The following is a 26,364-nucleotide window of genomic DNA, read 5'->3' as shown; positions in this document are numbered from 1 at the left end:
CAGCAGGGTGCAGGCTGAGGCCAGGTGAGAAGTTCCTCTCCTGCAGCCACCGCTGCCCAGAGGAGCTTCCCGAGGTGGGTGGTGGTGGTGGCCCTGCTGCACCCACCTGGGTGACATCCCAGACCCAGCAGCTCTTCCTGCTGTGCTCATCTGATCACAGCTCCACTCTTCACACACTGCTTCCCTACAGTTTTCTTCTCTTTAAAAGGTATTGTCCCACTTTTAATACCTCCTTACACAAAACTTGTTCTTACATGAAGTAAAATCAACACAGCCAAGCATTCTACAAAAATCAAGTATTTTCCAGAAAGGACCCTACAAAAAGACTCAGAGAAACATTACACCTGACACACACGAACAAATAAAGAAGAGAACACTGAATTACCAATAATTAACGCTACAGGGCAGATTTATGGTTTTGTAGGTGCATAAATGCTGTGATCCTCAGTAGTTTTTATAAAATATTTGCTTTAACAACGGAAAAATCTATGCAACAAATACACTACACATGCTACAAAACGTTGCAGTGCACACATGGCATACTGTTATCCAACAGACTCGAAATCTTGAGTAGTCGAGTTCACCCTTCTTACAACTGAGATTAAAACAAAGTCCTGATTCGTATGTACGTGAGGAGCTGCTGGCACTGAACAAACTCACTTCAGTACAAACAAAAATCACAAAAGGAAAGCTGCTCTAACACTCGGTGTTTCTATTAAAGTGGTTTCAGTGCAATCTTCTCAGACAACCAGGATTAAAGTTAAGGTCAAATATTCTGTTTTCTATAATCAAAGGAGGCAAGGAGATCCAAAGGAGAAGAAAACCCAGATAAGTTCTGTGTGTTTCAAATCAAATATTTAAATATTTCATTTAATTGTTGAAAAGTATCCACTTCAGTTCTTGCACAACAATATGTATCTTTACATGCTTTCATCTGTCTCATTAAGAAAGCAGATTTTGTTTGAAATTATCTAACATGAAAAATACTGCTAAGTCTATTCATAAAACAGTATTCTATATTTTTATTTTTCAAACAGCAAGTGACCACATTTAAAATGCATCATTTGCAAATATAAATTATCAAACTATTAGTTTAATTAAAAATAAAGCAAAAACATAACTTCCCTTAGTATCACAATACATAAAAGGGTATTATAAACCCAAAAAGACTAAGTTAACCATAAGAAAACAATAACGTCAAAAGTGATGAAATTCATTAAGTCACTTAATGAATAAATCAGTCCTAAGAATACAATACCATTCACCATGATTATGTAAAAAAAAAAAGCAAACTTTCATTGTATTATACAGATAAAACAATCCAATCCTTCATGCCACATTTTGTAAACCATGATATAAATTACACTCACAGTCAAATGAACAGGAAGAGTAACTCCCAAAATATTTTAAGTTGCTTTGAGGGCAGAAATAAAGGCAGAAATAGAATCATTTAAAATATATCAAGTTTAACCAAAAAAAAAATTCATTTGGTCAAGCCTGCTATCCAAATAGTTTTGTTCCCTGCAAAACTATTTTTGTCTTTTTTTGAGTTATGAAATTTAAATGTTTCTTTTACATATTAAATGTAAGTCATGTGTTGAGCTACATTAAATCCTTTTATACTTTTATCATTTTGGCCTTAAGACCCAAACATCTTCCATGGACCTACACGCACACGCACACACACACACACACACACACCACACACACACACACTCTCTTCTTGGTATCAGGAAATTCCTCATTTCACAGGAATAATGAAAGACTCACATACTGATTTCTGTTAGAAACATAAGGAATATGCAAATTCATACTTTCCAGGTTCCTATAAAACCATCTCTCACCTATATATACATACTCCAACTGATGGAATTCAGGTTACAGTCTTTTGTCTGATAATAAAAGGACGGAATAGATGTTGTAGGATAAAGAAACGCTGCATAATGATTGAAATAAACCTATTATCCTAAATTTATCTATACAAATTATCATTTCTTTTATTAACTGAAATACAAAGAAGGCATATGGACTTCAGGAAAATAGCACTATATCAGAAATTCACTGTAACAGTGTTTCACTATATATATCATCAGATTTTTCATAAGACAATTTCTCCTGTACACTAGATTTTGAACTAATTTCTCTGTCTTCAAATCCATTACATTTTCAGATCCAATTCAGCACTATATAGTATGCCTTCAAAATAAAAGGAAGTCACTTGCTTTATTGAATACCAAGTTCCCTTCCAGACAGTATTTAAAGAAAGACAAGACTACACAGACAAAGTCCAGTATAATTCATTTCTGACAATGAAAATTTCAACCCCTCATACTGTTGCAAAATTCCTCCTACTGAAATGTCTACAATAATAATTATAATAATAATTATAATAATAAAAAGCATACATTACATATAAAAGATACCAGTGTACTAAAAGTGACAGAAGTGGACTAGCAAATCCTTCAAAGCACATATTATATAAATGACTAGCATTTAAAAACATTTCTTTTTCTATAAAATGTAGGTCATATACATTTATAAATTGGGGGGGGGGGGAGGTTCTAAAGCAGTGATGACTGTTCAAATAGATATGCTGCTCTGTACAGTCTAATACCTATTCAATTCAAACTATAAGTTTGACATTTAGTTTATCAGAATAAACCCATCTCATCATCTCATAGCTCATAATTTGAAAAATATGCAACTCAAAGGAAGAGGTGACTCAAAAGTTCACTGTTTATCTGCATATGAAATAAGAAGAGAACTATTCCTTTTTATGTGTGGCCCAAGTCTCATCAGTTCAGTATCAGGACTTAATGACTCCAAATTTATGTAGAGGAACTGGCAGGAATCAGCACAGAAGCAGAATAGTATCTCTGATCCTTTAGAGACACAGCTATTCACCCTCAGCAGTCTTCCTCGTCTCGCGGAAGTGCAGCCAAGCCATTCATTTCTCACTCAAAGTGGATGAAGCCATAGATCTAAAGACTGTCCTCTCTGTGACTGAAATTGTGCTCTGTAAACAATGTTATATATTCCAGCAGGAGGACATATGAATTTATTTATAAAAAATTGATTAAGAATATTCATTAACTCAAACAAGGCTATTAACTCCCAAAGGTATTTTTGGAACTTATCCTTATGCTACTCATCAAGTTAGCACTGTCATGTATTATTGCTTACAAACAGTACATCATCATATGCCTTCTAACAGAGCAGTACTGTGATCAGTTCATATTTACAGGTTTTCTGGTTGTTTTTAAACAAGCTATAAAAACATTACATACTTTACAGACAATACAAATACTCAAGTCAAACAAATGGAATGCATAACAATAAGAAACGTCATAAAGGAAGACTGACATAAGTCCTTGATTGTCAAGACACATTTATATTTATATATAAACTCTAGCTGTGCAGAATCAAAGATTCAATCATAGGTACATCCTTATTTGATAAATCATATTTACAGCATGATATTGCATAAAAAAATAAAATAATGTTGTTTACACAATATTACCTTTCCATCCATTGGATTAAGGAAAGCAAGAAACAACTCTTAGAAATGTTTGCTTGCCTCAGTTTGTGTTTCCTACCAAGAGATGTAATTTTAAAAAGGAAACAGAAGGTTTTGTATGTTGAGTAGAGCAAAAGCGACTATAAATTTATTTCCCTGACACAAAGCAAATTGAACAGAAGTTTCAATTTCAAATTAAAGACATGTCTTTTCATTAGCAGTAATACTTTCTTAGTGCTTGTCCTTTGCAAAGTGAGTTTCAGCTAAATGCATTACATGCCTAACATAAACATGCATTACCCTAAGTCCAATGAACTTTCAAAGTTACAAGGTTTCATTTTAGAAAAAACATTTAACTCTAGTAAACTGTAACATTATTCATTTGCTTCAGTACCAACCATGTAATTTGAAAGTTCACATGTGTACTGGTACTGACTACATAAACATATTTCTGCCTGTTAGCATTTCCAAACAGATTCCCAGGAGTATTAGGATTTTCCCTGCAATTTGTAATGGTATTAAAACAAGCAAACAAAGAATAAAAATCAAAGCTCTCAAAGCCAAGAAAATTTAGTTAGCAAATATACATACATAATGTAATCCAATGCTGCAAAATTCAGAGTGAATTCATCCAAATATTCTGGTTCATTTCAAATAGTTACTACATATGATACAAATACTATAAAAATACTCTGATCAAGCATGGAATAGAACGGATCTGTTCAGGTGGAAAGTTTTCATAGGAGAACATGAATACTTTGGAATGAACTCCAAAAGTTACAGTAGAACCCAAATAATTCGCAGCAATGCCTTAGAAACCCTTTACAAATTACAATTTTGAAAATAGTGAAGAAGCAGGCAACAAAAGCAAGGATGTCACATCACAAAATGTACTTTGTTCATTTATTTTGACAACTGCAATTTAGTTTTCAATTCTCCTTCTACTTCCCAGTATACTAATATAGATGCTGTAGTATACTTGGGTGAAGTAGTACAGTGTTATTGTGTGAGACCTTGCTACAGTACTTTTTAGACCATTGCAGAGAGGTGGGAAAGGACCATGAGGGATGTAGAAACCTGTCAGATGCTCTGTTTAGAGGTCAGCGAATTAGCAAGATTTTACTGTACTTCTCAATTAACAATGAAAAGCTCCCATCATCCAAAAAAACTGACAAGTACAATATAAAAATAATACAAGTGTTATTTCACATGAATTCTTTCTTGTCCTATTTTCCTCTTGAAACACAATTTTCCTAAAGACAACACTAGGAGACACAAGATCATAAACATGGTTCTTTTATCATCCAATTTAAATTGTTTATGTTGTTATTCGTAAACCAACATACAGTAATACACATGGTTAATCCTTCTCCCCAAAACTCATCATTTATGATTAATTCATTCTCAAATCAAATGAAGAAAATGTAAATGCCTATTAGTATACCATTACAAGCTGATTCCTTCATTGTCTGTTACATTAATGGTAAAATATATCAAAAGATTCATGCTAAAAGGGACACTGTCAAGTAATTTAGGACCAAAATATGGCCTATTAATAAGTGCATGTGTATACATATATATATATATGTATTTTGTGTATATATATATATATATGTGTGTGTGTAGAGAGAGAGAAAGAACTTGGTAATAAATGTTATCCATTTCCTCTTTTTCAAAATTATCATTGCGCTATCACTAGTAGATATCCCCAAAAATCCCACCTTACACACACACACATATCCGGTGCTCGCACAACCCTTAGGTAAGAATGCCTGCTGTTAGCTCAGGGGAATCTCCACACTCACCCCAGCCTTATACTGACAGCACAAGAACAGAACAGACAACCAAAGCTGCTTTTTTCCAGACATACAGAGAAAATTAACAAAAATGACCAGATCAACATGAAGAGTGTGCATCTGCAGCAGATTAAAAGCAGCAAAATGTGAGCAGTGAAAAACGTTATTAAATAATGCCATTATTAAACAAGCAAGAGCTTTTTACAGAGCTAAACCTCCCAGAACTACATAAACACTTATTCCAGGATAAAAGGGGATGTACTCAGGAAATCACAGCAGTATATTTGGCTAACTCCTCCAGTGCAGAAAGCTTCAAGCATCAGCAGATCAGCTACTCACACCACTGCTTTAATTGTACGCGTGGAAGAACCTACAAGCCAGTCCCTGTGGCTTAGACGGGACTTCACAGCCTGTCCTAAGGCACAGAGTGCAGCTGGAATGGCTCAGCAGCAGGCTGGGGAATGAATTGTGCTGTAAGGAAGAGCAGTTCCTCTGGTGATCCCAGTTTGGCTGCAGGGAAGAGCAAGTTCCTTCAGCCTGTACAGCAGCCTGCTCCCTCACACACCCTAGGAGTGATTCCCACGTGTGAGGATGGCATAGGAGAGCCACTCCCTCTGAGTCCTCAATGACATTCTCACACCAGAGTGTCAATGCAGTAACTTTTTTTAAATAAAGCTGAGTCAGTCCCCTTAGGGAGAAGGAGGCTTCATTCCTCTTACCTCCCTATGGGCCCACAGCAGTGCAGTAACACAGTAATGGCCCCACCTTTTTTTTTTCCTTTTGTTCCTTGCTATATTTAACAAACAGTACAATTGCCATCTCCTTGCAAATAGGAACAAAAGTGCCAACACAGTATTATTCAGGCACCAGAAGCTAGGATGTCATGGAAATGAACACTGAAAACAAAGTATGCCTTACAAAAGGTGGTTTCCTGGGATATAGGGACCTTTTATGTTTTCTCTGGGCAACACAGAATGGAAGGTCAAAACACCAAACTGACCATAAAGGAAGAAAAACAGAGAGACCACGAATCAGTTCAAAAAATATTCTTTCAAAGAAATTTCTTTACATGTATCATTGATAATCCATATGGAATTTACTTCTTTGATGCCCACTCTTTTCAAGTGGTGGCCAAATATTCAGACAAAATTACTGGTAAGTCATAGCATGCGGAAATGCCTTACTCTAATACACACAGGGCCAACAAATCGAAAGAGCCTGCTTTCTTATACAAAATAATTAAGAAATTAGTTTATATAAACTGTATACTTGCCAATAGAAGAAGCAGGCTATGGATAATAAATGCCCTTTCTCCCTCAACTGTACCAAGTGAAATTAGTGCTGTAGTAGTGCTATCATAAGGGAAAAGACAAAGTGGGATCAGTTTCCTGGTAATGAAAATTCAGAAAAATATTGCTACTGTTTTGGTAAGAGGTGGGTCCTGTTCAAGTCCTTTCTTAAAAGACAGGATATATTTTAGCCCCTTGAGATGCAATCTTTTCTCCTACCTGATGGCTTTGTCTGAGAGACACCAGCTAGCAACAGTGCTGTAAAAACCTGGATGAAATCCTATTTTTAAAACCACCATATACACACCTACCTGTATGTGTATGTGTGTGTGTGTGTGTGTGTGTGTGTGTGTGTGTGTGTTTTTCCCTGGTTAATCAGCCTACATGAGGCTTAAACTGCCTTGAACTACCAGACAGTGTCCCTTTAGGGAAGGTGCAATAGAATGAACATACAGTTCAAAAATCTGAAACTTGTTAACTTAAACTACACAATAGTTAGGCTACTCAAATCTTACCACCTTAAAAATGCACACAGAACTACTTATCGTACCATACTGTATACTTCAAGACAAAGTACTATTCAAAAAAACATATTCATGGTATAGGGATAAACTTTGCAGTTTATTTATACTGTGAAATGCAATGAAAACTTCTGATCACTCTCCTAGGCTGGAAAAAGAAATCCCATTCACTAGCATCATTCACCAGTTTAGGTAGGTAAAATTGTAGTGACTTTTACTAAGCAAACACTAAAAAATAGGGAATTTGAATGCCCACTTCTTCAGCTTTCAGGGATACTTCAATAAATTTAGTAATTGGAATTGTCAAAATTCTAGACAGAATAAAAAAAACAAACAGTTTTTACAGAAGCTAAAAATACCCAATCTCAATTATACGGAAAAGAATTACTGGAGCTGCTGTATGAGATGAAAATGAAGCAACCGTATCAAACCTAAACATCTAAAAATGGTTTTATTTTTTGAAAAATCAAAAACTATAAAGTTGGCTAAGTGCTCTATGTTAATCGTTATGAGTAGGTAGGGTAAGGTACAATTCAGCTTTTAAATCTTGGAATACACTGTTTGTGTAAGCATTTTGCAATTGGGAATGTCATCTACAGAGTATTTTAACTAAAACTTCAAAATCTTGGTTTCTGCATATGAAAAAGTCATTAAAAAGTTACATCTAGATTCAGCTGTACAAAGAAATACACATTACTTCGGGAATGAAGTAAAGGCTTTAGCAGTTAGGCATTTTGCTTAAAAAAGTGTTTAAAGTATTTTAAATTAATTAGACTTTTAAATAGTAGATTTAGTCTATCAGAATTCACTTTCTTTCCCTCCAAACACAACTCAAGGTAATACAAAGCAGAAATAAAGGGCACATGGTCTCAAATTATTTTTGAGAGAGACTGAAGATTTCTCTAGAAAATGCTTTCTTTTAAAGACATATTTGTTTGACTTCTGAAACTTACTTGTTTGTTCTGTGTGTTTAGTAGACCTTGATTCCCTGCTGAAGAGCAATGACTATGCTGACAAGCTTAGAAATGACAATGTGAATAGTATCAGACAATAAACTGTCCTCCCAAAGCATACAAGGAAACCAGCAAGGAAACAATCATGGGGGAAAGTCTTACCTGGGGATTTTGTTTATTTTAAAATTTCATAGAAGGTAAAATATTTTCTGGATTCAAACAAGTGAATAATAAACTGCCTTTGATAGGGGCACCAACATCAGGCAGTTCAATGACTGATGGCTAACGAAAAAAATTTTTAAAAAAAGAAAAAAAGAAAAAAAGAGAAAAAGAAGCAGTTATTGGTCTTGCTAATATCAGCTTACTTTTGTTTTAACATAGCGCTCTTAAAAGCTGTACAGAACTCCATCTTATACAGAGCAACCCCCTTTTGACAAATGTGTTCTAAAGTGCCAGTATTATTTACAAAGATTTCTTAGCCAAAAGTCTGGCCCGTTGTGGCATCAGGTGAAGAAGTCATCCCAGCTCTGCTATCATTTACATTCACCAAGGGAAATTCTGGGAAATCAGCACTTGTCCCTGGTCCCCGAAGGTTCACCTGTCCATTGGCAGTGCTAAACTGAGAGGATATTCCAGCTCTTGCCCCATGGTACTGAGCTCTAAAGGGCTGCTCAAAGGAGCTAATTTGATATGCTTGATGAACAGACTGTGCCTCTGCTTTCTTCTGAGAAGTTACTTGATCCAAGAAGTCCTGTGTGGAGGAGGAAGAAGAATGATTTGCCTCATCACCTGAAAAGGGAAAAGGGTGCTGAGAATCACCAACCATTAGTCCAAAGTGAGACTTGTCTGGAGTTGTTCTTAATGGAGAGTTCATTCCCGACCGAAAGCTATTGACGGGTATAGATGTGTAGACCTTCTCCATGGAAGGAAATGCTGGCTGGGTTGTAAGAGTCTGGTTATCAGTCACAAAATTAAGGCTCGGGTTGTTCAAATAGGCATCATTTTGGCTAGTTCTGTCCAAAGCTTGTTGTAAAAACTTTGAATATTCTTGTAACATACTAGCTTTATCTGATGAGGAAGCTTGAGAGCTTGTTCCGACCGTCTCAGATTGAGTCACCTCAGATACTTCAGCGGAATTGATGGATATACTGGAGGTCACTTCCGTGTCAGCCACACTGAAAGAGATCTCATGCTGTCCATTAGCCTTGTGTGAATAATGATCTAACAGAGTCTGCAGTACCTCATCTGGAATGACATTTTTGTCATGGTTACCTTTAATTTCAACATTCAGTGCCTGTGTGTCTAGTATTGAGGCTGTAGCAGTTTCATCAATGACACTGGCCACAGCTGCCTGTGTTACTGAAGGTTGAGATGCTATGGTACTTACATTCAAGGCATATTCTCGACTGTTGTTGCTAGCTGCTTGTAGATACCTCTTCTTCTTTAAAAACTGCATTGCATCATCATAATTAGTGCTGCTGTGTACAGGTTTACTGGGCCCTTCCTGTAATGTGTCGACTTGATCGATGTCAGCATTACCTTCAGAGTCCAGTAAACTTTGCTTATCCACAAGATCGAAGGCATACTTTGAAACCTTGCTGTCTTCATATGTAGATAAAGGTGAAATGGTTTGACTTTGCTCAAGTGGCTGCTTTAGACTCCTCTTGTTGACCTTTTTGAGAACGAGCTTCGGTGGGTGTATTTCTCCAGAATTTGCTTCCTCTAAGTGCGATCCACCAACCGAAGAATGTGGCATCTCAACAGCATATTCTGCTACCATATATTCATCTTTTACTTTAGTACTAGAGGAGTACAAAGGCAAATAGTCATTTTTGTCCTTCTTGTGTTCTGATTTATCTGTACTTTCTTTATCCCCAGATTTTGTTTTCTCTGTTTTCTGCCTTTTCTTCTTTGGCAAGGAGCTGTCTTTCAGAGGTGTAGAGAAACCAGAATCTTCCTCCGATGGCAAAAAGCCAACTTTGGTGGCACTTCTGTTGGGTTTCTTCTCGCGGTTCTCATGGCACATACGTTTGTGTTTCAGCACACGATCAGTCCTGGAGAAATACTGGAAAAGATGATAGTGGTGATTAGGATTATTATTACTATTACTATTATCATTCTTATTATGAAAAAATAAATATGTTAGCAGAAAGAAAAGAAACCTTTCATTCTAACAAATTCACTTGATGATTCACAGTGTCACATGAGCATACAGTCAGTAAAATCAAGCACAGCCAGCTGTGACTCTGCTCCACCTGTGCACCAAGACAGCCCATATTGACAGAAAAAAGCATTCACTATATATTTATTTGTATAAAATGGAGAAAGCCCCATCTGCAATACTGGGGAATTAACTGGTGTTTTGGTTTTCAATCACTAAGTCATCTTACCTGCAAACAATATTCACACTGGTAAGGCTTCTCTCCACTGTGAGTTCTTTTGTGCCTTTCCATGTGATACTTCTGAATAAACCTCATACCACATTCATCACAACGAAATGGCTTTTCACCTGATAAAAAACACGTAGCAATATTAATCTAAAAAGAATAAATCAACATTTTTCCATAAAATTACCAGGTCAAATACTACATTCTCTATTAGAAGCAGTAAGAGGATTTAGTCTATTGAAAAACAACATAGGGCTTGCTTACATCACTATTTTTTCAATACTCAGTTGCTGATGCCTCAAATTACTTTAAGCTTTTATGCTAAAAAAACCCCACCTTTAAAACTAAATCCTTATTCCTCTTTCTAATGCAGGTGCAGGTATCTCACACCTAACAAATTAAGAACTGCAAAGATGGTCTTCCTTAATTATTGCTACAGTATGCCTTTTTTAGGGCAGACAACTGCATAAAAATACCTCAGTCCTCTCACCAACTCATTAACTCAAGCCCATCCCTTCTAGGAGAGAATTAATGCATTTCCAAACTTTGACTATAACATTTTGGAGGGTGCCTTCTATTTTTTTCCATATTTTTTCCTTTATCTGCATATGAAATTGAGAGAACTGTTCTGAAAAAGTCCTACTATTTTGGTTGAAACCCAAATTTTTAATTTTTTTTTTTTCTTTTGGAACTAATTTAAAAACATTTTTTAAATTATGTCAAAACCCAAGAAACCTCTGTAGCAGAACCTGCATTTGCATACTTACAGGTTTCTCATTTTTCTTACTTTGTTTGCTTGTTTTGGTCTCTGGTTTTTTTCTTTACTTTCAGGAAATACTCGTTCAGACAATATGCACTGTCCTGAATTCATCTTCAGTTCCCCCCCTTATTTTTCCTCACAAAGAACAATCCTTTCTGAGCAGGGAGTAACGCTATTTTTATTTCTTTTCACTTTTGCCTTACATCTTCCCTATGATATTTTTTTTCTAGGTTTCTCTGACAAAACCTAAAAATTTCAAATGCATTGAAAAGTTAGTTTTGCTTTTGTAGAAGTTCACTATTATTTACTAGAACTCACCCTGAACAACAGCGATCTCTCCTCTTAGTATTTACTATGAAATCTTTTGGGCTGACATAGAGGTCAGGGATTGTCTTGGCAGCATCTGTCAAAACCCTCTTTGTTCTGGATACTGCATTGCACTGATTTTTGGGATATGAACCATTTATTTATGTCTTGTTTCCAGAAATACGCAGACTACTGCTATTTTCTGAGGTAGTTTTATTCTTACTAATTATGTTATGAACTGTTGAATTACCAACAATTAGTTATTAAAGTTTAAAACTTAAAATTAATAGATTTTTTTTTATTTAAAATGTTGACAGTTTGTATTTTCCATTTAGAATAGAGAAATTTATCCACATCCTTCAACAAATGGCAATACAGTACCTTAAAATAAGATTCCAGTATTTATAGAAACTATGGAAAATATCTGTATCACCCACACATGTGCTCCTAGTCAGATCATTAAATGCGCAGAGTTTCAACTTCCTTAATTCCAAGCAATTTCTAAATCTCTCTCTTTGTAAGCCTATGTCCTATTTCCAATTATTAATTCTTACCTCTCCATGTGGCTTCTCAGCCAATCCCTTTCTTGGATGAAGAAATTCCAATTTATTCTCTCCTAAATCAAATTATCTCCTCTCCTCAGATCTCTCAGCTTCCATCAGTTCTTTTTCTACAGGCTCACAGCCCCAGCATTCTGTATCTCTTTTTTCACTTGACTTAGAGAACTTTACCATTTCTTGCTTATTAGTAAGCACCATAAAATTTTGCTTTTTTTTCAACACCCCTTGTAAGTTCTAACACCTATCATATCATTCCCTCTCATCCTGCCTACAAGCAAATCCTCCTCTCTGGCCTATTTCTTAACTTTCAAACTCCAGGTTCATTCTTCATGTTCTCTTTATTTGTTAGGCACCCTCACAACTATGGTGCCGTAGTCCCAACAAGCCTGTTCAGATTTTTCTGAATCAAATTCCAGTTCTTGCCTTCCATTCTCAGGATGCTGAGGCAAGACATTTAGACCTTACTGTTCTTGTTTGATACATGGGAACTCTTCCATTCTGAAGACTACCTACTCCCTGCTAATTATTGTTTGTTCCACTATTCTGTGGGGTTTTTTTAAATTGCCCCTTCAAACAACTCTCCTTACTTTGTTTCAAAGCTTGCTTTCATGCTACCTTAGATCTATTTTAGAGAATTGAGTGGCTGTTTGGGTTGAAAACTATCCTGAGCCTTAAAGCAAGATAGCTGAATCCTGTTCTGGCCTTGAACAGCCCTCTGAGGAGCCATCCTGCAATCCCAGGAAATGCAGAACACTTCATTAATGCACTTACCTGCAGCCTTACACTCATTTCTGTAAGTGAATGCACACGGAGTGCCTTAACATTTTCCTACTCAAGCTGACTATTTGCTGGCAGAAGACTCCCCAGCTACCTATTCCCATTTCAAGGCTTAAACAGGGCCAAACAGGGGTCTGTGGCTTTTAGGTGGATTACAATCACCAGCTATTTTGGAGACTTTCAGGGCACATAAAAATGCACTGCTGGCCATGCCTTAAGAGAGAGAAAGATCTGGGGACACTGCCCTGGAGTTAACTCAGCACAGTACAGAAAATAATATTTTTAAGTAGAATTCTAGAACACTCTGAAAGTAAGATTAAGAAAACCTTTGTGAAACTGACACCATACTTAATTTTGGCTTTAATCTTCATATGGAAGATAATGTTAGAAAAAGATTAAAAATTAATATGAAGATAGGCTTCCAATAATAATTTCATCCTAGCAGAAGCCAGAAACTTCAGATGCCTTCCGCAATTTTGTTGCACTTTTCAAACAGGATCTATTGCAAATGGAGGAGATCATTAATAACAGCCTTTTGATAATGCAGGGAGAATCCAGGACACATTTTTCTGAAATGTCTTGGTGAGTGGGAAAGAATCAGATGTATAAAAAACCCTCAAAATTTAAAAATACAATACAACAATTAATGCATTATTTATGAAAACAGCCTATGTGCTGTGTCTATGTTTGCATCTATTAAAATCAAGCAATAGAACTATTCATCCAGTGTAGTACAAATATTATGTGTATGAAGGCTATAACAATTACAAACCCAGGCATTTTAAAGTCTAAACAGACAAAAAAAACAAATTATAAAATACCAAAGAAGGCAATAAAAAAATCAGCATGACTGAACAAGTAGGCACTTGAATTGTTAGCCCCAATGGTGTTTTATTTTTTTAATGTAATCTTAGATTTTGTGTTTAAAATGGAAAGTAGGCTGGCTTACACAATTAGGACACATGAACATGAGTGGAGTAAGGTATATAGAAACATCTCTAAGCAAAAAGTAAGCAGACATATTTGGGAAAAAAAAAAAAAAAAAGAAATGAACATTCAGCATCTTCTCCAACCTCGTAAACAGAAAATATTTTCGTATCAGTGACTCTTCCCTCTCTTACAACTAAAATAGCAATTTTCTATATCATTAGGGACAAGTTTAGCAGCAGGGTTCCAACACTGCTGCCCTCCTCTACACACAATTATAAGCAAATTTTGTATTAATGCAATGTCTGCTTTTAGATGCAACTGTTTAATTATTTACACAGAATAAGGCTGTTCATTGATTGCTTCCTAACCCCCTCACAACATTTTCTTTGAAGGAGTGGTTCAGAGAACTAAAGTCAAATCAGACTGGAAATAGCTGGGGCACCTGTAACTGGGGGCTTGTAACAGGCTTGTAATGGGGCTTCTACCTGTTTCTACTCTCCTTCACTGGTTTAAAATAAACTGGAAAATTTGATAAAAATCTTTAAAAGAGTAAGAGATTTCCTGTTCCACATCAGCATTTTGAACACTGTACAAAAGCTGGTACTAAAAGAAGAGATATTATTCATGGAGATAAAAATGTAACATAAAAAAAGTATTGAATAAAGTTAATAAAAATTTTTTTGGGTATGAATAATACAAACAGATCTTTACTTTTATCACAGTAAAACACAGACCCACTGCTCACTTTCTCATTAGAGAAGCAAGCTGAAAATTCAGTTTTTCTGGATGGGTTTAGTTATGCAGCCCTGAACAACAGTCTGACTACACAAACAGCTAAGGGCCAGTAGTGAACACTGACATATAGAGGTGAAAGCACAGACAGGTATGCACAGTGCCAATTAGCTACACTATAACTGGAAAAAGCCAAAAATTAAACACTAGTTAAATTCTTGTTACCTAAACAGCCTTCAGAAAAAAATCTGCCACTCCTGGAAGCTGGGTTTTATGTGTTTTCTCCTAATCATTACTAGCTGTCACCTAGGAAAACATCCATGATTTAACAAGTTAAACACAAGCACCATCTTGTACTTTCTGAGAAACAACCAAACTATACCCCAGGATGCTGAGGAGAGGAAATACAGTTATGTAAAAAAGTCAGATAACAATACGGTTAATTAGTTAAATTAGGTACCTTTTTCTCTGTTAAACAAAGACTAGCATATGTAAGAGCTGGCATAAAAACCTACAATCCCACCACACCCACCCCCTCCCTCCAAAGCTTACAATTGACACAGATTCCTCATTAGAGCTAGAAGCTAAATTTTAAAAGATAATTAAATCAATTTATAAAATATTTGCAGTCAAGTGTTAATTAACTGTATTGCCCAGACTCTCATTTTCAAAGCCAAGTACAGGGAATAATCCTCATTTGAAAAAAAAAAAAAAAAAAAGAAAAAAAAAAAAAGAAAAATCTTCTAAAAAATGTGAAGACTGCACTTAAATTTTTGCCTGTTGGGGGGTAGATAGATGGAAGGGACTGAATAAGCATTCTTTTCAAGAATAAGTATCTACACAAAGTGGAGGCAGCATGGTTCACCAATTCAGAGCCAGAGGAAAGACTAGGAGCAGAACAAAGACACTGGACAGAAGAATGGAAGACTCTTCTGTGCCTGACTGGCTGAAGGAAACCTACTTAGTCTGGACTCATGGCAACCTAGGATACAAAAATCCCATGAACAACAGGGCATTTGTGCATGTAACTCCCTGTACACTGCTCCGAAAATTCATTTTGCAAAGTTTTTTTTCCCTCTCAACCCTTCCACATGCACACACTGCACTGCGTGTTAGTAGCTTTCATATCCATTTAAATGCTACAGCCAAGAAACACTGTGCACATTCACCAGCTCTGCTTTTCTGAAAAAGAGGCTGAGAAATTGGCATCTAGTCCAAAAGGGACCATATTACAAAATATTTAAAGAGGGATTAAAAGGCCATGCACCAAAATGCCAAAAACCCAATGAAACCAAACCTGTTAAAGAATGTGGTTCTGTGTGGTGCAACAAGATAAAAAAATTAAACATATATAAACTTCAACTCTCTTTGGCTTAAAGCTCCGGGCCTTATTTGACCTATATTGCGTATTTTTCAACTAAGACTCTTCTTTTTAGAACAGTTCTGAATTAAACCCAAAAGAAGAAAAAATGTGAAAAGAAAAGCTGATACTAATACCTTTCGGGTTAGGCATTTTGGCCATTTTAGTCCTGGCACTTTTCCATCAAATTCAAATACAAACAAACAGACAAACAAACAAATAAATCTATGGAAATGTGATTTGGAAGTCCCCCTTGTCTGAATTAACTTGATACAACAAAAGACAGAACTGGTTAACGAACTTTGACTTTTATGAATGCACAAACTTCAGGATTTGTTGCTCTGGGGTTATTTATAGAAAACTACTTTCAGATCTGCTTAGTGGACTTCATACTCATTTTACAGCCAAAGGAAAGTGGAACAAGTTGAAAGCACAAAACTAATTTCTTTTAAAAAGCTTTATAACTTTGTAACACGTGTTAAATTAAAACAAACTATGTCAGGGTTTTAGGCTGCATATTTATTACCAGAAACCTTGCCTGAGTGGGGAAACAGTTTTTAAGCACGCCAGTAAAGATACTCAAGGCACTATACTCACCAGTATGAATCTTCTCATGCCTCTGTAGCAGGTACTTCTGTATGAAACGCATGTCGCACTGACTGCACTGAAATGGTTTTTCACCTTGAACAATATAATTCCACATCCATAAGTTAATAACTACACACTGTTGTTTCTGATAACTATTTTTGAGGAATATTAAAATGTCTATTAAAAACACCAGCATCTGAGCGAATTCCAAAAATACCCTGATACCAAAAAACATTTGCCTTACTACGGATATGAACTGCAGAGTTCTCTCCATGATCCTAAGAGTCACATTAAGACTAGCACAGAAGAGTGATCTGGAATGGCTGTAATTTCCTCATGAGCAAGATCAATCAGGATGCTGGCATAGACTGCATTCAGGACACTGGCAAGCTATTATAACAGTAAGTACCTTTTTCACTTCTCCGAACAGAGAGATACCTCATCTGGCAAATAAACAGCCGCAGCACATTTTACAAAGGGGTCAATTTTTGGCACTTAGGCTACAAGTCAACCCATTACTTTCTGATAAAGAAAGAAAAGAAACCTTGTAAACAGTTAGCTCTTCAGTTTATTAAATATATGTTGATTTTTTTTTTCTGATATTCTTTTGACACTTTGGTGCATGGAATCTCTAAGCTTAGATGCCAAGTTAGCTACACTCTTAAAACTGAAATTCGCATAGAGCTGAAAACATTTTTAACATAAGTAAACAACTCTTTATATAATAGAAAAGACAAATTTTAAGTCAAGCAGTACCTGTATGAATGAAGACATGTCTCTGTAAATGGTAGTTGGTTCTAAAGGCAGCATTGCAATGCTCACAAACATGAGATTTGTGGGTTTTCAGACCAAGTGATCCATCCTCATTTATTGTAAGGATCTATTTTAAAAAGAGTAAAATTTGTTCTCACACTACCCTCTAAAGATGTCTTATTAACTACAAAAAAAAAAAAACATTAATTTTTTCGATGCAGAAAATGCAAATAATTCAGGCAAAACAATGCTAATTTCTACAAAACTATGCGTTAAGCTTCTAATACACATTTCCAGTTGCAGTCCAATCCAACCTGTGTCTCGTTGTGCATTAAGAGCTATTTCAACAGGACGGAGACAAAAGCAGCTCGTGGAAAATCAGCTTAGAGCGTCCCTAGGCACAGCTGAGTCACTTTATATGCTACTGTTTATTTTGTCCGTCTGTTGGAAAGGATGCAAAGTAATCAAACCACTCCTGGGCACTAAACCATGGACAATCGTATTTTAAAGCAAAAGTGAAAAGTTATATTCTTTTTTTCAAATCACAACTCTAAATGTTTGCTAAAAGTCATTAAAGCTTAACCAGAATAATCATATATATCATCTATATCTATATAATACCAATAGTCTTAAAGGTAATATTATAATTCAAAAACCAAAATCTCAAAGCCAAACAACCAAGAGAATAGTATTATTCTTCTCCCCTTTTAGGTTTTTCACTCAATAAAGTATTGCTCAGTTAATATACATATTAAAGCATCTCCTTGATGACTTCAACTGGCCACACTCAATTGCTCTGCTGTCAAACAAAGCCGCTATTTTCATAAAAGTTAAAGAAACTTAAATTAAAAAAATGCACCACATCTACCTTATTCAATAAAGCTAATTACAGGTTTTCTCTAATTTATCAAAAAGAATAAAAATAGAAAGCTAAACCAAATCCCAAAATCTCTACTATCTCTGGCAAGAGAATAAGAAAACCAGTAAACAAATTACACTTATAAAAGTCTTGCTTAACGGCAAACACAACTATAAAGAAGAGCTTAAGGAACCTTAAATAATACAGTTTAGTCCCTTGTTATTAACAAAAAATAAAAGTATGATGGGAAAACACATCTGCAGTTTGATTAGCTACAGCGCTTTAGGCTTTATGATAATGACAGTGATGAGAAAGAGAGTCAATAACTGAAACAGTATCTCTGAAATAGCAGCAAATACTATAGGATCTACTTAATTTTAAATTCTGCATCAAAACAAGAGTGAAAGTCTCAGACTAACAAATTCTTGTGCATTCACTCTGAAGGACAAGTACATTCATACGTTTGTAAGATTGGTGTGTTACAGCTCCAGTCACAGTTAGAGACAATTGTAAAGACTCTGTTCTGTAACATTATCCAGCTGATGAAGCCGACTGCGTCTTTAAAACAAATTTAAATACATGTTATGAAATGCTTTTCATATATTATATTGAAATTTTAAAATAACTGTGCAGAAAATACACTTAATTTCATGGTTATCCTAAACCTGGGCTCTTCTACTTAATCTACTCCTTGTACCACCTCTTAAATGATGAGAGTTAACTCTGTCAGAGCAGCTTCCCTAACCAAAGCAACAAAGAAGCTTGTGCGTGTGTGTGTGTGCGCGTGCGTGTGTGTCCCTGTGTGCATGTGTGTGTGTGCGTGGAAGAGGGAACAGGAGGCAGGAGTCATGATACCTAATGACTTCTTCGTTACCTGATTACTGCATTGATATAAAACAGAACTTAAAACGTTCCAGAATGTTAACTGACTTCCATTTGTCAGAGTTCCAGCTGCTGTTGATGGAAAATCAACCCCACTACTCTGGAAATACTGAAACTGCAGTAGGCTCTCACCTAGGTCAGTCCTTCAGCTTTTTTCTACTCTGCCAGGTCTGAAAAGGGGGAAGAGAGACTGAAAAAAAAAAACCCGTTTAACAATTCTCCTGATCATTTTTCAATCTTTTGTCATCTCAAAGGACTAACCCTGGCAGACTGGGAGATAAAAAGGAAGCATGCAAGTACACGTCTGTAGAAAGAGGGGCACACGCCTCTTCTACCTTGCCATGTTTCCATGGAAGTGATCTCTGGATGTACTCAACCTAGATCTCCTTTTTCTCTCAAAGGGAGAAGTGAGAAAAAAATGCACAGCATTTGGAACTTGCTTCCACACCCAATCTGAAGCAATTTCTCAGCTTTCCAAGAATACTACAGGTGCAACCTTATTTGACGTTGCTCTGAGGAGGACTGGAGGGTCCTGCTCCCAGGGCAACAAAAAGGAGGTTTGGGAGATTTTCCTTGTATTATGGTGAGTTTTCCTTTGATGTACAAACAGTCTGGGTTGATTTCTGAGTAGGCTTATTTTAATGCTGCTGTGTGATAACATGTAACTGATTTACTTCTATCAGAGCAGCCCGCATATATATATGCTCTATTTTAAGTCTGAAGATTAATACTGATTTGGGGAATTACCAGAAGATATATCACTGCTTCCTCATAAGGTGAAATGATTCTGGTTTTATCTGAAGTGTTTCTCAACAGAAGAAAATTGTTTTCAGACATACAGGGATACATACTCCTCATGAATGGATCTAAAAAACAAATTTTTAAATAACAAACCAGCAGCTAGGGTAAGAATCTTTTTTTATAAATAAATACATATATGAAGATGATTATGACCACAGGAATTTTCCCTACTGGTAAATTATTTTATATATATTATTAAACTTTTTAGAATTTTCAAAACTACCATTTTAGTTTTCTTTTTAAAAACTTTTCACTACTATGCATGAAGCATATAAAATTATCAGGCTCACAGAAAAGCACACCTATTATTAGATAGATACAGAGTAATGATTTATAAATGGTCTACAAAGCTACTGACTCATAATTTTAAAAAAAATATTTGGAGAGAGAACTGCCTGGAGAGACAGATGTTAAAATATGCCAAGAGTTCATGTTGCTAAAAGGAGTTCAAAGAAAAACACTGTTATATCAGTTTTGTTTTGGGTCTCTGGTGAACTTCAGAACTGCATCTTTACTGAGCAAACAAACAATTTCCAGCCTAACTAGTTCAAATGCTAATGAAATTAGTCATAGTCAACCAAATCTTCAGGTCCTTTTAATCTTGGTTTTGCCAAATCAATGTCTTACTTTTGCTGGTGAACGCTGTTTTCTTTTCTTCTTTTTCTGCAAATCTACTGGCTCTCGTATTTGTTTTTTGTCTCGTTTCTGTTGTTCAGATGCATCAGTAAAGGTAATTTCTTGCTTTACACTGATCTGTTAAGATACCAAGTGCCAGTTTCAGGTAAGGTTCTCACTACAGAAAAGCAATTTTTCAATTTTAGAAGATGACAAACTGCTGAAACAGAAAACCTTTTCCTAAGGGAATTATCTTCTGGCTTCAATCTTTCAGAAATTTAAGTGAAAGAATTAATATGTATCTTAAATAAAAAGGGCACAGTTAATTTCTTCAGTAACATTTTGATGTATCCTTTCATTCATCTCCCAAGGTCTTTTTTCCTGACCTGTGGTGATTTTGAGATCAGTTCATATGTTAAAATCACTTCCATCTGTAAAACCATTCAGTTTTTCACACCTATTTTACTTCAGTCCGTGCTGTTGTCAATGCAAGATTTAACGGAATAATTTATTATATATTTAAGACAGAAGTATTTTTAAGGAAAAAAAAAAAAAAAAAGACTAGTTCTAATGAAGTTTTGGAAAAAAAAAAATTAAAAAATCTCAATCTAATGTGAACTTTAATGAAGACCATGATACTCTTACATTTTTCTAACACCTGAGCCACCTGATCTACAGCTAACAGAGTAGTGTTCTAACAGTGCTGTGTTTCTGAAGATTATTCTTCGTGTGTAAGGCTATCTACTTTTATAGCCCTGGTGATTGTCCTTTATGTTTGAAGGGTAACAGTGATGATGTGCTGCATTACAGACAGATGCTCTGTTTTCAAAAGGAAGTCATCTCTATGCTCTCTGGGAAAGCCAAGGTATGCCTTCTATGAGATATCGTGGAGGGGCATATTTATGGTCATGTATGAAGTGTCACAGTCCAACCTGCAGTGTGAATGCAATTGCTAAGCGTCCACATACCTTAAAAACATACAAGATGCTTCCTATAGCAAAAGCAACTAAAAAGTACTATTAACAGCATAAACAGTATGCACCTTCTAATAACACTACTTATTCCAGTTTGTAGTTACCCTTGAGCATTAAATATCCTTAAAGAAGCACATTTTAACACTTTAGCTCTATGATAACAGCCTGCTTATAAAATATTTATAAAACAGATACTTAAAGATTATACTTAATTGGCAAAATTTATCCACAGCCAGAGGCAAATGACATAAATATTTTGATAATCAAAATCCAAACAAGCAATTAATAGATTCTTGCCAGAGTAGGATTAGACTACCAGATCAAGCTTCTTAGTAATCTCTTCAATATTTCACAAAGAAATTGCTTACAGGGACATTAACAGCATACTGCAGCCCTTGAGGAAGTCTATCTTGTGCATCCATTTCATCATCATTTTTTACCGTCTCCTCATGGACCATGAGTTCATCATGTGAAATCATCTCTTGCTGTCGGAGTTCACTTTCCTGTAACACTTCATCTGTTGCAAGAATTTCTTGGTGTGGCATAGTCCGATCTTGAAGCACTGCCTCTTGCCGTTCTCTCGATACTCCAGACTGGTCAGATACTGCACCCATCCCTACCATAGCCCTGGATGACTGCATCTGGTCTATGCCACCACATTTAAGAAATAATCCTCCCAGCTTGTCTTCAATGTTCATTCTTAAGTGCAATTACCTACAAAGAAAGTTTTAATAGTAAACATCTACAATTGGTGCACTTGCTTAAAACTTTTTACTTAAAAACATTTTATAAGAACTCAAGTCAGCACTCAACAAACATACATGCAGTACTAAAATTGATACTGAGTAAGAACCAAAATGTCCAAAGATTCTCTTTTCACACATCTGTGTGCACACAATTGAACACTTTCAAATAAAAGGTTTCAAATCAGTCCTTCTGACTACTGGCAAAATTGTGTTCATTAAATGATAGCTAATTCCTCCTTATTCCTTAGAAAATTTTAACATTTTTTTCCTGTATGCCCTCTTCACTCTGTTCTCATTTTCCATTTTGATTGTCTTTTACAAACGCCTCTTTCATATTCATCCTATTCTCCCTACTTCCTTGTTCTTTCAGTGCCCTTCCACTGCTGCTACCCCAGGGCATTGTAGCTTCTGGAACATCTTAATATCCACAAGTGAGAGAAAACTGGGCTGCATCCAAAGCAGCAGTGGAGGGAGGTGATTCTGCCCCTCTACTCCACCCTCCTGTGACCCCACCTGCAGTGTTACATCCAGCTCTGGGGCCACAACATCACAAGGATGTGAAAGATATACTGGAGCAAGTCCAGGGGAGGCAAGGAAAATTATCAAAGAACTAGAACATCTCTGCTATGCCTACAGGATTAGAGAAAAAGAAGGCTCTGGGGAGACCTTATTGCAGCCTTTCATTACTTAAAAGGGAGCTTTTAAGGTGGAGAAATAACTTTTTAGCAGAGCCTGTTGTAACAGGACAATAGGTAATGGTTTTAAATGGAAAGATGGTCAATTTAGACTAGATACAAGGAAGAATACTGTGACAATGAGGGTGCTGAAACACTGGCACAAGACGCCCAGAGAGGTGGTGGATTTCCCATCCAGGAAAACATTCAAGGCCAGGTTGGATGGGGCTGAGCAACCTGATCTAAGCGAGGATGGCCCTGCTCATTGCAGAGGATTGGACTGGATGGCCTTTAAAGGTCCCTTCCAACCCAAACTATTCTGTGATTCTATGAAAACTCAACTTTACAGCTAAAGCTATACATCAAATAAAGACTATGGAGAAGTCAAAACTGCCCATGAAAGACATTCACTTTCACACCCACTAAGCAGGAGCTTTAGTGAGGAAATATAAATTCCAATCATGAAAAGCAATACAGTTCACAATATTCCAACACGTATCATGATATTATTAATTGGCTTTTAGCACAGAGCAGGAGGCTTTTGAGAAGTTGGAAGTGGCAGCATCTTCTAATTTACTAATTATTATATATGCAAGACAGTTCTAGGACTCTTCTCCTTGGACCACTGGATGTCCAGTCAGAGCAGTCAGACTCCTTCACCTTATTCCCCAGGCTCATAACCCTAGCACCCATTCCTCGGTGCCCCTTGAGACAGAAACACCAACAGACAGACAGACAGACAGACATCCTCCATCCCTCTATGTTCCCACAGCCAGAGAACAGAGGAAATACACACACAGGCCACAGCAGACACAGGGGTGGGAGCAGCGGCACAGTGGAGTTGGACAACACACAGCAGGCCCAGCCAAAGCACCAGATGGGACTTGGGCAGTGTCACCACAGCAGCAGCACCTTTGATTTTGATGCATTCAGAGTTAGGATGCAGGTGTGATGTGGGTACATTGCTAGACATCAGCTTCAAACTCCATGCCCTGAGAGTGCAGCACGGAGAAAGGATCCGTCTCCATTCAAGACCAAAGTCAGAGGCTACACTGCTTTCCCTGCAGTTTACAATGACAACTCATAACCAAAGGAATCAGGTCTCTCTACAGGTTATGTCTACAGAAATCAGGTCTCTGCCTAAAACCAGCAGAGCCATCACTCTGCAGAATTGCACCACGACAGGCCCCTGCCAGTCTAACAGCCTGCTAACATGCAAAAATAATCCATCAAACAAATGTACATCAAATGTCTAAATTTCCATATTCAGTTTGGTCCATTTGATCTTCCCAAATTTTTTCTCCAGGAATATATTTTGAAAATTCTCAGTGTATCTAAACATTTATGAAGCTTTCTTTATATCAAACTACACTGAGTTTAGAAAACAACTGCTGGTTTCTTTTTAGGTGAGATCTTAGGTTACTTGATAGGAATAGAAGTCACCAGCTGAAAGAGCTGAAAAATCTCATGAGGTTCTCCTACACGGTACTTTGTTTCAAATATTACTATTGGTTCTTAAGATTCTGAAAGTAAAATTAACTCAATTCCTTAAAGGAAAAAAAAAACAAAAACCAAAACAAACATCCCCCAAAAAACCACAACTCACCACACACCTCAACAAATACAGTAAAAAACTGATTAACACATCCTGATGGCAACTCATGTCTTATAACTCAAAAGTGAAAGAACATTTGTCCCTCTTCTGTACCGTGAGAGGTTCTACACTTCTGAATACATCATAGAAAGGCTGGCAGCCAGGATAGTCTGACCTCTCTCAGTTTCAAATACTTAAGAAGCACACCAAATGAAGAAGCTTTTCAGGCAAATACTTTTTTTATTATTTTTAGTAAGCCTTGCTCTGCTGGAAATCAGCAGGACAGAGTCACCAAGTGAAATGTCTTTATATATGACAGTGTCATCAATCTTTTTAACATTCTCCTTTCCTACATAAAAAGCCCATTTTAGGGACCAAAATCACCTATGACAGGGGAAGAACATGGAAAAATTCTGTTCAGCACACTTATGCTTGCAATTTGTCCTTTTTTGTTCTCCTGCAATTCTAACATAAAGAAGTTTGAAATCATGCTTTTGATTTTCACAGTATCTGTCTTCAAATATGGACAACTTCTTAATGCCTTGAGTGAGCTCAGGTAGTGCTATGTGACAAGATGACTCTCAAATTAATCCATTTAGGGTTTATCCATTTAGAGTAAGAGAATGAGATGTCTTCAAGGGAAAATACAGGTCTGGTATGTCACACAGCCACTTGCAGACATTATATAACCCATGAAGTATTTTTCAGATGTAACTGGGAAACCATACTGATAGTTTCTCAGCAATAACACAAACAAACAAACAAAACCTGGCATAGCACTAAGGCTGTATTCTTCCCACCAATGCAGATGTCCCAGAGATCTTGCAACAACATCATAAAAGAAGAAAATGAGCATTAATTTACCATCTTTTTGGATTTGAATATCCTGTGCCAAGTGAGAAAGATGAGACAGAACTGAAATTCTTAAGACTTGATAAAAGATGCTGCAAAAGACTTAAGGCTGAGACTGGTTCTTTTGGTAGAGCATTCTAAGTATCTAGCATGAAAGATAAACTTCAAGGAAAATAAAACAGATATATCTACTCATTTTTGCCTTTATTTGAAGTCAGTCCATACTCAGGGTACATCTCTCACAGATTTTCATTCATTATGCTTTTGTTCCACACTACAGAAATACGACAACATCAGATCACTGCAGATTCTCCAAAGGAATGACGTGGACAGGTATAAGAATACAAGAACTCAAGATGCTCAAACACATTCAAGGAAGAACAAACAGCATCAAGTGTGAGAACATGGTGGCCCTAATCTGTCTGTTCTGGCCACTGGCAAGAACAGCACAGAAGGTTGCTCCACATGGAGGATGATACCACCACATCACTCTGAAATTAGGTAGGAATTGCGGAAATCCTGGATTTAAAGCTACTTCCTGGCAGGAAGTTAGGCAGGCTAAGAAGCTGAGTGTTTAACTGCACAGGAGATCCTGCTACTCTCACCAACAGAGGCAGGAAGACTCCTGACATGCCGAACCCTGGGACAGCTGGCGAGATACAGCAGCTTCCCAGAGGACAGGCCAGCTGTGGACTGGTATTCATGAGCCTTCCCGGCTCCCTCAGTTACAAAGGATATGGAAACAGCTTCTTTCTCACCCTGACTAGCAGGTCTACCACAGTCATGCAACTGAAAACCCTCAAGTTGTCTTCCAGTCATGATCTTGAGTCGCATCAGAGTGGTGCAGTGAGTGCACTGCTTATTAAATTAGGCTTTCAAACTCCTGGCTTTTCACAGAAAAATAGTGAGAACTCATAGTGTTAGGCTGCTTATGAGAAGTGACGAAACACATCGTAAGTTACATGACTCGCAGGTGATGTTTTAATACAAAGAGGTAATGTTTTAAAACAAAGAACCACAAACAAAAACAGGCTATTAATCCAAGCAAGAAGCATCCCAAATGCAATTAATTCAGTAAAACACTTGTAATTTGTCAAGTGACACCTTTCGGCTCACATAAAAGGAATCCTATCATTTA

At 36.6% G+C, this 26,364-nt stretch overlaps 1 protein-coding gene across 3 annotated transcripts in view; it reads right to left on the bottom strand.

The window, feature by feature from the left end:
* Positions 1–847: 847 nt before the first annotated feature.
* The window catches only part of ZNF148 (zinc finger protein 148), a 41,973-nt gene continuing 16,456 nt past the window's right edge, over positions 848–26,364 (bottom strand). For 2 of the 3 annotated variants that reach the window (XM_058839966.1, XM_058839967.1), the window contains exons 2-7: positions 21,729–22,074; positions 20,399–20,524; positions 17,233–17,356; positions 16,486–16,569; positions 10,467–10,585; positions 848–10,141 (exon numbers count right to left, since the gene is read on the bottom strand). In XM_058839966.1, coding sequence (XP_058695949.1) covers positions 8,552–10,141; positions 10,467–10,585; positions 16,486–16,569; positions 17,233–17,356; positions 20,399–20,524; positions 21,729–22,058 — 2,373 coding nt within the window. In that variant the 5' untranslated portion in view covers positions 22,059–22,074 and the 3' untranslated portion in view covers positions 848–8,551. The remainder of the gene's footprint in view (positions 10,142–10,466; positions 10,586–16,485; positions 16,570–17,232; positions 17,357–20,398; positions 20,525–21,728; positions 22,075–26,364) is intronic. The other variant, XM_058839968.1, reaches the window with a different exon arrangement.

The sequence above is a fragment of the Poecile atricapillus genome, chromosome 5, assembly GCF_030490865.1.
Source record: "Poecile atricapillus isolate bPoeAtr1 chromosome 5, bPoeAtr1.hap1, whole genome shotgun sequence".
Classification (NCBI taxonomy): domain Eukaryota; kingdom Metazoa; phylum Chordata; class Aves; order Passeriformes; family Paridae; genus Poecile; species Poecile atricapillus.
This window is presented reverse-complemented; position numbering and strand designations above follow the sequence as displayed.